General features: G+C 36.9%; 1 protein-coding gene across 1 annotated transcript; it reads right to left on the bottom strand.

The window, feature by feature from the left end:
* Positions 1–2,167: 2,167 nt before the first annotated feature.
* serp (chitin deacetylase-like protein serp) lies at positions 2,168–6,471 on the bottom strand. Its single transcript, XM_069047182.1, has 5 exons — positions 6,299–6,471; positions 4,405–4,559; positions 4,026–4,275; positions 3,218–3,539; positions 2,168–3,164 (listed from the first exon to the last, which is right to left on the bottom strand). The coding sequence occupies exons 1-5, from the start codon at positions 6,348–6,350 to the stop codon at positions 2,336–2,338; spliced, it is 1,608 nt and encodes a 535-aa protein (XP_068903283.1). The 5' UTR covers positions 6,351–6,471; the 3' UTR covers positions 2,168–2,335.
* Between the last annotated feature and the right edge of the window lie 6,183 nt (positions 6,472–12,654).

Below are 12,654 nucleotides of genomic sequence, written 5' to 3'. Positions count from 1 at the left end.
CCAAATTAATGACAAAGAAATTTAACAATATTTTTTATAGGTTGACTTTATGTAGAAGCACTCTTCTAAAACTGGTAAAATCACTTTGAACTCTAAAATGATTGAACATCATTCGTCTATTTCTTCTACATTTCTTCTACATAAAATAAAGGTGATTGTTAGATTTTATTATTATGACTGAAAGCCCAGGATTATTGCTCTTTTAAATTGAATTTTATTTTGTATGTTTTTCATGGAAAAATAAACAAGTAAATGTTTATGTTGACCAAATAAAATAAGTACAGCGAAGAATCAATACTGTAGTCGGTACTTTTCAAATCTACACAAATTTTTATCATTATTTCTCTTTATGGGTATTGCTTTTCATATAAATGGACAGAAATTTGACTGCATTTATAAACCTGTAGATTCCTCAGAATTCAATAAAAGTGACCGTCTACGGCTATGTTCCAATTTTTTTGAAATACTTTCAGCCTTTGTGTTTATTCAATTGTTAAACAGACAAGGTTTCTACAAATTGGGTATTAATGAATATTTATGCTTGTTTATGAAAACTGTGAAAGAAGAAACCAGTCAAATTTGTGTCGTAGAATGTAGAGCATGTACAAAATGTAGATGTTATCTAATTTGACCATGTAACAAGATATACAAAAAAGAACTTTGATTATTTATGAATTTTGAATTTCTCTTTTACATCTATGGTTTATGATATGTAATATTTTCTTCGTTTCCATGTTTTATCTTTTCCATACTTGTGAAAGCGCTAGGTACTGTTGCACTTTACATAAATAATATATCTATATTCTACTGTGGAATTAATAATCTTATTGTCAAATTTCAGACGTGCAATTTATTTGAAAAAACGAACTGATTTTTTACTTTTGAATTATTAAACACACTCGCATACAAAATTCTTATCTCATCCGAGAAGATATTTTATTTTTGAAGGGTGTTGAACAATCATTGTCGGCAGTTGCTGCGGCGGCAGTATAGAAAAGTGAAAGTAAATAATGGTGAAAGCGATTTAGTTAGACCTGTTTCATGACTTCATATGCTACGTACGCATGAATATAACGATCTTATTTATTGCTTATCGATGCGAGAGAGGTTCAAAAATAGTCACAAGAATACTCACTGGATCTACTGACTTGCAGCTGTCACGTAACAGATCGTTAAACGTATTGTTTTCGTCCTTTTTATGAAACAACTCGTCGATAATAATTTACCTAGTTATGAAGTAATTTCATTTACCGCCTACTAAATATTACTCATTACTTAATCATGACCCCGCAACACACTATATTAATAATTGTGTGTTTTTCTCGGTTGCGATAAAAGCGCAATCGAGTGAGATGTCCCTCACGTTCGAAAGTAACACTGTACTGGTGGTACTGTTACCGAAATTGGAAATTTTGAATGAGCTGATTGCATCGATATGAATACCTCCAACGTCATTAAACGTGTATCTGAGTTGACGGTTTCTTCTCGGAATCGTTTTTGGTATCAATTATCGTCGATCTTTTTTAGGAAAATGAAAGTTTACCTACATCGTTGCCAGCTTAAAGTTCAATGTCGTGTCAAAAGTCATCCAATTTATATTCCCCCATTATGTATCGCATTCTGAATAAAATTATTAGTTTTACATAGGAATTTTGTTTCTTCAATATGTTAATTGCAATGTAATTATCGGCGAAGGTGTGGTGCTTTGAGGAAAACGACACTAAAACGTTTTACATTTATGGAAAAAACAAGGGTAACTGGAATGCTACCTTGAATTGGGTCTGGTACAAATTAAAATCAGTTTTTTGCCGAATTTTATCAATCGAGGTTTGGGTCAAGCCGACTCTTCTCGCAAATCCGTTTCGACCCTGATTTTATTCCACTCGAAGAGAGTTGCTTCTGTATAATTTGCCTTCTTTGGTCGAGCGAGTTTGATCACCGGTCTCTTGGCACTTTACGGTTAAATTTGTTGAGTGGATGGGTAAGTGAGTCGAGAGAAACGGTTATTAAATTTCTATGATTATGGTTTTATTAAAATTTTTACAAAACACAATCGTTTATAAATTTACATATACCTACTAGGAGTGTATGTTACATGTCTGTGTAATTCACATAGAGAACGCTATTCGCCATTAGGATATTAAATCGAGAAATTAACAGTCTAAACTTATCAAGATATATTTATTACAAAAAATCAACAAATAATCACGCATACAGTCATTGAGAAATAATAAATATAAGATGGAACAGTAGGATCACTAAAACCCCAGTTAAGAGCCATTTTGGCAAGGGTGACACTATTTAAAGTCCCTTAATTATTAGCTAAATGGGTGACTTAGAAGAAACCGTCTCCGGTAGGATCGTTAACCCACGGGTAATTGTTGGGACAACGCACGCAAGTTTGGAGGTTGATGGTCTCCCCGGGAACCTCCTTGGAGGTGAGCTTGCAAGAGTGTGGCACCCAACAGTGAGGAATTCCCTCCACGACGCACTTCTCCCTCCAGGGCTCGAAGTTCTTGGACTCGGTGACGGTTCTCGGATTCTGGATCCATTGGATTACTTGTGTCATGGTAACGAAGTAGACGTCGTTGTGGTTGGCCAAGATCTCGTCGACCCAGTACAAGAAGGCGTCCAAGAATTCGGGGTTGTTCTTCAGCCAAGCCGCGTGGAAGTAGAGACCGAGCGGCGCTCTGTTCTCTTCGTAGTGACGGTCGAAGTTGTGGTTGAGGAAGTTGTAGAACTGGTCTCCGGTCAAGATATTGGAGCAGGAGTCCACCATGGCGCACCCCGGAAGGTACTCGTCGTTGGTGGGGTCTTCCCTGCGGTCCAACTCGTTCAGGACCATCTCCCAAACGGCGTGACTCCTGGTGGGACAACTCTGCAAGTTTCCGTGGCAGCGATGGGGCATCCTGAAGTACATGGTGTAGGGCCAGAGGGGTGGGTTGCTGAGGGGAGCGGTGATGGTGGAGTCGTACAAGAAGGCTTGTTCCTCCATCATGGTGAACTGGTTGTTGCCGCCCACTCGCAAGTACGGAGCTCTGACTCCGACCACGCTGTTGTCGGTCAAGTTGGCGTACTTCTCGGCGATGATCCTCATGCCGGCCATCTCTTTGGCCCAGTCGTCGACGGTGGCGTTGGACCAGAAGCGCTCGTCGTCATTGTGACTGAAATAATTGAATAAATGATGCGGTTTCGAGGGGGGCGATTTGCGACCTACGTGATGGAGTGCACTGCGATCTCGTGGCCCTTGCGGTGCATCTCCTGCATCGCCGAGTAGTTGGTGTACTTGTGGGAAACGAAGTAGGTGGCTTTGATGTCGCACCCGTTCGGGTTCTTGCGCTTACCGTTGAAGATCTCCTTGTAGAGCTCGATGTTGTTGTTGTTGATGGCGTCATCGAAGGTGATCGTGATCATCTGCGGGACGTCTTTGGCGGGGAGGTCTCCGGGGATGGTGGTGCCGTCCTCCGAGCAGAAGCAATCGGGGAGGACGCAGACGGCGGGGTCGCACGGAGGAGCGCGATTCGGATCGTTGTCGATATCTAGAAGAAAGTGAGAGTGGCGGTACTTTCATCGGAGCACATCTACTGGCAAACGTCGCCGCCAAAATCGAGCCAATTAACATAATAGTTCTTTGGAAAAAGTGAAACGTGTTTGTAAAGGTTGCGATTAAAAAGCGAGTAAAGGGTGATAATGTCGCAACAAGATGTTTGATAGTTGAGAGGCAGCTTTGGCGAGCACCTACATTCTTGTGATGGAAAGTGGGCCGTCAAAGTGGCGTGTATTGCGGCGCCGCACCCGCCGACGTTGTAGACGTTACATCAAGGACAACGAAAGTTATTTCTTAATGCCGACTTTCGCATTAAATGTAACCTCACAAGGTCCCTGGGCCGAGATCTAGCTCCATCGGTAAACAATCCATCTGCATTCCAGCCCGCGAAAGGGAAAGTCGACGAGATTTATCGCCGTCACTCGACCCAAGGATGCAACGCAGACCCGACAACCAACGTTCTACGTTCTATCCTTACCGCAACTATTTTCGTCGGACCCGTCCGAGCAGTCCTTCTCGCCGTTGCAGAACAGGCCTCTCTCTATGCAGTTGCCGTCCCCGCAAGCCAAAGACCCGTCCGGGCAGAGCGGTTCGTCGGTGATCAGGAGCGGCTTCACCTTGCGCTCCTTGTTCTTCAGCTTGCAGTTCTTGACGGAGTCCTTCCAATCGCAGGTCTGCTTGTCGATGTCGAAGTACAAGCCCGCGGGGCAGCGGATGGCTTGCAGGCCCTGCAACCGGATCACACGATCAGCGAAATTCGGCCGTGCCCAAGAAAAGTCGCGCGGCGCGCTTTTTTGCCACGCCAGATAATTAAAAGAGCAGGAAGTGAACGTCGTTCGTTCATCTGTCTTACTTACAGAAGATGTGCATTGGATGACGTCACGGCAGTTATCTCCTTCTCCTGCCACCAAACGGAACCATTCACCGGCGTCCTTATCTTTGCATAATTCCGCCTCGAAACTGTCTTCCTTCTTGGGGGCGGTCTCTTCGCCTTGTTGTTGTTGTGCAAACACTGAAAAGCGGGATTCGAAAAAAGCGATAAAGTGCAAACTGTTAGTGCTTACGCAACGGTACGTTAATGTCACGAATGTCATTTTAACACGCTCAAGTGTGGATTCGTCGCGCGCACATGCATAATGACCACTCGAGAGAAAGTCAAATTTTCGATTAAAGATTCGACGGCGAGATTAAATTCGCCACGTGAAAAAATACATCGCCACCTAAGTTACAAACGAAAAAATCAATATCCAACCAGAAAATTGCCTCCAGTCCTGACGTAATCAAAATAATTACGTAATCTCTGAAAAGTGGACTGTGGTTTCATGCTCCTATTTATTTACAACATGCGAACTCGCGAAATAGCAGAAAACTCTTGTATAATGTCTTTTTTCACGTCGACAAGGTTAACCACGATGAAACTTTTTAATTGTTGTTAATGCCATTCAGGGGCACTTCTAGGAATTTGGGTGGAGACTCGAGCGAATCAATTAAATCGATTTTTATTATTTACTTTGTCGCCTTAATGACCACCTATGGGGTTCCCCCCGTCCATAAATTATCGCTCTTGATAAATTACCCAACAATTTCAATTTATAATCTTGTCGTACAGTCTCCTCATATTATATGCAAATATTCTGAGATTCGATTTTCGAGTTGCACAATTTGATTGTTAAGTTCGTCGGATTGTGTTCACGTAAAAACGGAGCTAATGAAAATTCATTTCGATTTTGCAAAAAGCCGAAACCGGGTCAGGCTCCTGATACAATATTTACATTTATTTTCTATTGTGTTCGCGGGAAACAAACTCTCTAGAGAGAGGAGGAGCTTCATCGCAACTCCGTTTCAGTGGCGACCGTTTGAAAAGCAAGTGTAGGAGAGAACATGTTAATTAAATAATTTACCGCATTAGTTAATGGCGGGTAATAACGATTATGAAAGTGGTGTCGACCTTTCAGTAATGACTGCACGAAAAAAAAATCCGATAAATCCGGAATATGCCAGGAATGACAGACAAACAAGTCGACAAATAAATGAGTGGATATCTTCTAAAAATCTAGAGAGAAAACTGCAAGGCAATCAACTTTCACGATATCACATATTTTATCACCTACAGGTAAAATTTCTACAATTTAAGGCTCACTCTAAATTTGACCGATTCTGAAATCTCGAGTGGATGGACTTTTGAAACAGCGCTCCGAATCGTGGCCCCACATATTTAGGAAATGTTGTAATTAAGCGCGCGAGAGAAAAGCGTGTCGTGCATAATTTATCGTCGAAGTTTTCAATCGGCCAGATTGGAAATTGAACAGTCTGTGTTTATTGTTTTTGTTAGCGCGAATCGCGGTTAAGAGCGACGAACAATGACTTTCTTGCGTGGTCTTGCTTCCGGGAAGGCGTCCTGACTGCGCGTCGAAGTCTCCTCGATTTTCGCCAGATTTGTGAAATTTTTCCCGTTCCGCGTTGGAATGTACGTCGGGGAGTGGGGTACGAAAAGCAATTAGAATTTCTTGCGACCGTATTTTTTATTTTCGGAAAAAGTGGCGATCGTGATTGAGGAAAAAAGTACGAATTAATGGGAAAAGAACGAGAACCTGTTTGCTGTGTCCATTACCGAAGGCCGTATTTATCTCGTGACAAGTGAAAGCAAACGTTAAAAATAAATTTCTTCGTCGTCCACAATGGCTAGACAGGGCCCGTGCGCGACTAGCAGGACTGAAAGCAAGTGGGTTTCGCTTTCAGGAAGGTACTCACCGGTACAGGCACATATCGCAAGAACGAACAGCGCACCTTGCTTGCGCGCCATCACTATCAAAACTAAAGCACTACACCGCTGAACACAATTGACAGACCCTCCGCCTTGTCTCTGACTGCTTATATACTCGGCCTACATCTACGACCCCCATTGGCCGACGTCACTTCTGCTACAGTCCGAGGAACATTGGCGGTTCGGCTCCGGGATGTCAGCTTTTCTTCGGCGTTTTGCGCTCGGTCTTTCCGCGGCTGGCACCGCGACACAGTTGAGGCTCTCTTGTTTTTATTTTTTGGAAGAACTGTGAAGCACACCGGCCTTAACTTATTTTCTATTTAATAGACCTATTGCCGTTGCAGCTTCTTAATAATTTATAACCTCAAAATAAATTTTTTTAATTCGAATCGTTGAAACGTGCGTAGAGAGTTTGCTCGTTCCGCTGTGGAGCAAATTTTACGTTTGCTAAATTTTTCCTTTAAGACAGTAAGTACCGACTTTTTTTTGTTCATCCACGTTAGACGCGCATTCTTCTTGCAGGAAACATTTTAGTTAGGTACATCTTGATGCCAGTTAGCGAATACCCACGGCGATAGTGTCAAATCAGTGTCCATTTTGTTGTTTCTCATCCATTTCTAGAGAAAAGTTTAAATTCGTCGTAATTAATGTAAAAAAAATGAATAATGTCTTATGGTAGTTTTGCTTTGCTAAAAATTACAGATTCCTAGTAGCACACTCTGCAATAGAACATATTTTAATTTTGAACATAAATACAATTTAGAAATAAAATGTTTTGCCTAAATAAAAAAATTATAAAAATTACGTCTGGACAGAAAAAAGTTGGCTAAGATCTTTTGATACTTTAGATTCACAGTTAGGCTTCAGTTTTTGTGTTAATTCAGTTGTTTTAAGAAGGAGGAAAATGTTACTCTTCTTTAAAAGACATCTTTTGTTAAATTTTATGATTACACCAAACAAATGAGCAGTACATACGTATTTGAAAAACTTTCGTTTTATAAATTCATTATAATGTGATAATAGGTTTAGGTATACAGGTGTATAAAAAATGACGCATAATCGTTGAATACCAAACAAAACATTCTAATTTGAATTTGGTCTTAGACGAATAATTTTTAAACTATTGTTATTATCAAAGATGAGACTAATGACAGTTCTTGTTACTTTCGAAAAAATCACTCTAGATTAGTTGCAATATTGCAATAGCTTCAAAATTTATGAACAGCAAACCAATAATCAAAATATAGTGGATTCCATAAACATCATGTTTTATTTTTTGTGAGGTTATGTATGATTCTGGCTGTTGTTGAGTTGTTTAAATTTAAAAAAGACTTGCAACATTTAATACAAAGACCAGAAGATCTCATTATAACAGTCAATTGCTTGCTTTTCTCTGGCTTTAAGTACTGTAATCTTTTGTTTTTCCATTTTTTCGAATAGTTGACAAATTGTAATTGACACTGTGTCATAAAAATTTGGCGGGGTTTGTACTGCTGCAGGGTGGTCAACCAAGCACATTGAAAAGTACTAGGACAGCTTCGTTAATAATAAATAATCAGTGTGACAACTTGACGGAACTTTGATAGTTCGAATGTTTTTGGAATTCACTATATAATAATAATATAATAGTGTCTCATGCCTCTGCCAACATCATCTGATAATTCTCTTGACGAAAATAATACCGTGCGATCAAAAATTAAAAAAATCGAGATGGCCATAATTAATATACCTACTTCAGTTGGCAGCATGTAAAAATTTAATTCAAATGTCATCAGATGTCATTAATTACAATAGTAACTGTCAATCCGGACTTTCAAGGCACTTATCAACAACTTGCCTTGATTATTTTGTTTTTCCATACCTGAAAAACAACGTGTTCAAAATTGGTCTGGCACAATTCCCGAATTAATGCAAGTAATTACTTATAACTGCAATTTAATTGATGTCCCCGGTCCCGACTTTGCGAAGGTCATTTGGAAACACGAAGCGAAGAGAGTAACGTTACCTTTGTTTGGAAGCTGAAGGCGGACATTTCGAACATTTACTCTAGTTCGTAAATACGATTGGAGCTCCTCATGATTCTTTTACAACCGACAGGTCACACATAATGCACACCTTTATGAAAATCAAGATTTCAACGTTCTCAAAATCACTAACCTAACTTTTAAGACTGACTGACATCTGATAATTGAAATTTTAACTACATAATTGCCAACTGAAATTGTTGGTCACAGCCAACTCTAATTTTTTTTTCGATCTTACGATAGTTATCTTGAATTTAAATATCCTCAAAACACAAAATTTCGTTTATGAACAACACATTGGAAAATTAGTGACAAAGATTTAACCGACGCAGGTCCTTCGAACGCTAATATTAATCTTGGACAGAAATTTCTGGAGAAAAATTAGTTTTTCGGTGTGAAGATTGCAACAGTGATTTTAAAAACGAAAAATGCCTTAAAATTAATAGGACAAGAATTCATGGACTAATGGGCTAACCGTTTTTGTGCAAATCATTTTCCTCAAAAATTAATAAAACAAGAAGGAAAAATGAAGAAATTAATAACAATCCATCTACTTCCATGGATTATGAGAAGCACTTCGCGTCATCCTAGTGGATCTCAAAGATTACCTTGTGCTTTATGTCCTGGAAAACTTTTAAGGTTGAAGATTGAAAATTCACATAGATAAGAATCATATCAATAATAACCTATCAACTTCTTCTACTTTTTCTTCAACCGATTCAATCACAAAATTGCTTATTAATTTAAAACATCAGTTACCAACTATTAGAAGATTACCAACAGCTTGTAGATATTTAGCTGTAGATAAATTAAGCTCCATTATTAATAATAATTGTCTTTTGACCAAATCCACCTCTTCCTTTGCTTTTCTCTTATAGAGCTTTCAATGTAGCAGAGAAATCTGATAAGTCATTCAATAAGCACATAAAAGAAAATCTTTCTCATTTTGAACTACCTCAAATACTGGGAACTGCTTCTAAGAAACGTACACATTTATCGTTAGCTAAGAAAGTGGAAGCAAAAGTAGCCGATTTTGATATCAGAGGAACTATTAAATTATTGTCCTCGGATGACTCATTAGCTTCATTCAATGAAGATGTTGTTGAAGAACTAAAAAAAAACATCCTTCACCATCTCGCGAACTTTTTTTCCCAGACGCTTTTAAACCAGAGACTCTTGTTTAATAGTCAATGAACAAAAAGGTTCGAGAAGCTATCAATTCCATTCCTGCCGAGTCTTCACCAGGTTTAGATGGCATGAAACTACTTGAAAGATATTATATCTTTGTCAGCGGGTGAAGCAGGTCAGTATTTTTTATTCTCTGGCCAACTTCCTTTATTAAAGCGTCTAATTTCTAACTTTCTTGAGAATGACATTTTTCATTAAGCATTTGTTCTCATGTTTCAAGAATTAAAAGAAGCAACTTAAATAAATTAACGAATTAAATTCTCTTGTTGTGTGTACGTACACAATACGAGTATTTCCTAGAATTTTAAAAACACTAGTATGCTCGTGACGATGTTACTAAACAAATCGTGAATCGCTGATGAATTAACACTTTTGATCTATTGCCTTGACTAATTTTTTTTAATTCTAAATAAGTTAGTTTAGATATTCAATATCTGTTGTTAATTTAGTACTTTGTAGTATTTTGCTATCTTATTTGAGTGTAATTTAATACTTAGTTATTTAGACATTTAGGGAGATAACTAACATTTACCAGTCGAGGACGTGTTTGCGGCTAATAGCGAGGGCTGGCAATGGCGTTCGAGACTGGTTAATATTTACCTCCCGAATTGTTTATTAACTTTTTTCTACTCTCAAAGTTATTTTGAATTGCATAGTTTCTTTTTAATTAATAATTAATTAAAAAGAAACTAAACTAAAATTAATTATTAATTTTAAATATTTGAATAAAATATTAGTATGTCTGTGGCCGGTTGCTACGGTTTTCATCACACAAAACGTCAATATTAAAAGCGTTGTGCCAAAAGTTTGTAAAATGAATCTGAACAAAAGTGAAAGAGAAATGGAAGTTGCTGACTGAGGCTGCAAACATTGCATGTTCCTTCCTCCTGCCGAAGGAACGTTACCAGATGGCATATAAGTGTTTTGTTTGGTTTAATTTTTGTCAGTTACTTCCCCTTGGGAGGTAAGTGGTTACTCACATCCCGTCGTTAATAGTAACCAACGCTAGGTCAAAAAAGTTGTACCTGCATCGATCAAATCAATGTCATAACAACATACTTACTATTTAGAGAGTGGAAAAACTAATTATATTTCCTATTAAGAAAATGAATCTCAAGGAGAATATTTGTAAACTTTAATATTAAGACATTTTACTTAAAGTATGGTTGATTACTTTATCATGTTGATATGAACTAGTTATTGTCTTGATCCATGCTCAAACTTAGAAAGACCTCTCTCATGTTCGAATTTTTGTTTAAAGATGAAGCCTTTCAGCAAATACTATTCAAAGAGTTTGCACATTGTCGTTGTAACTTGATTTCGGGGCGAAGACAATTTGCGTACAACAAAATCGTTTAAAGTAAATTTAGTCTTCGGTTCCACGTTATAACCTGTTACATCAAGTTTTGTCCAAGCGTTATTTCCGATTTCCGTGTGAAACCCCTTAGGGAACGATGAAATGCCATGGAAAGATGCACCTAATTGTATTTTTTTAAATTTAAAATTGTTATTTAATGACGAAGTTGTCGTTGCCTTGACATTTCTTTACTCTGACATGTCTTGTACTGATTTTTTTTTTATATGATAATACCTAATAGTTTATAGGTTGTATTTAGTTAATCTTACCTTTTAATTTTTAAACTGTATGCTGGGCAAACAGATGACCACTTAAATCTCAGTCAGCATTTCTAGAATAATTAAAAGTACATATATGAGGAATGTTGTCCTGATTGCTTGTAATTTACCTTGATTATTTATTTATATAAAACGTATGTTTCAGATTTATTCTTAACGTTATTTAGAAATAGGTAAGCACTGTAAATTAATGTTAAACATCGTTGGAAGATCTCTTTGAAACTGATGTAATACGATTCAGCAATTAATCGCTAATTGACTATCTTTTTTATATCAACGTTTGTGTTATAACCTTATTTTAAGAATATTTTTATTTAAGATTCAAATAAAATAATAAAAAGCGTGAATTTTCATATTTTATTATAGGCTGCAATTAAATCTGTCAACCTTCATTTATTTTTAAATTTAATAAAACAGGAAAAGCTGGTCCACATTATGGTATATTTATGCACATTGTCGAATTTTGTAGCAGTAAGAGATTAGATTAAATGACTAGATTCTCTTAAAATAGACCCGCAAGTGGACATTTCGTATTCTTATATCTATCACTTAATTAAACCATACCAAAATGAAATGATAGAAGATCATTTTTAATGATTGCAACAAATCTTTTCAAATGTGTCCAACTCTATAATACTTTTTCTTATTTATTCGTAAATGCTGCTTTTAAAATTAATTTCGTTTAATCGATTTTCTACTAAATGGAATTGAAAGAAATTGATTTTGTCTTTGACAGTTAGTGTATAGTTTACCGAAAGGACAGCTGATTGTAACAAAAACAAGTTGGACAGGTTAAGTTTCATGGAAATACTTTAACAAGTCTTTTAATTACTTTATTAACTAACCAAAAACCACAACATTCCTCTTAACAAAGCTTCAACATAAAATATTACATTTTAAATATTTAACAAGAATTTGTCTAATTTTCTATTTTGTCCTCTCTTTGAAGATATAAAATATATCATTTTAACAGTTTTAGACGTTTGTTTACACCGTTTATGAATATTTATACGCATTAGGTATTACTTCTTTGTCTTATTTTTTTAAACAGATTCTTAGAAAACGTGTGACGTCACAGAACATTCAGAGGAGCCTCGAGTCTTCAATTTAAAGTGAATCTAATAAATTGATGAAATGTAGGAGTATTTTTCAAATATTCATGAATGTTGAAGGAAATACGAGTATTATTCCTTCGAACATAATGAATTTTCGTAAAGTTACCTAAAATAATTAAAATGCATATAGTTGATTTCATATACTCGTAAATGATCATCAAGTGAGCTGTACATGTGTAAAAGCACCTTTAATTTAGTTACATTACAAAAGTCACATTTATGAAGGTCATGTCCAATAAATCTTTACTTGGTAAAAATACAAAGACAAAAACAAATAAGAATTACTTTAATTTAATCAGTAAAAAGACATAACATTGCTTTTGAAATCAGCAATGTTAAAATGTACAAAAAATGAAAAATTAGTCAAATCGGGTTCGCGCA

Source organism: Tenebrio molitor, chromosome 5 (genome assembly GCF_963966145.1).
Source record: "Tenebrio molitor chromosome 5, icTenMoli1.1, whole genome shotgun sequence".
Taxonomy (NCBI): Eukaryota; Metazoa; Arthropoda; class Insecta; order Coleoptera; family Tenebrionidae; genus Tenebrio; species Tenebrio molitor.
Note: the sequence above shows the minus strand (reverse complement) of the source record. Positions and strands in the feature narration are given on the sequence as shown.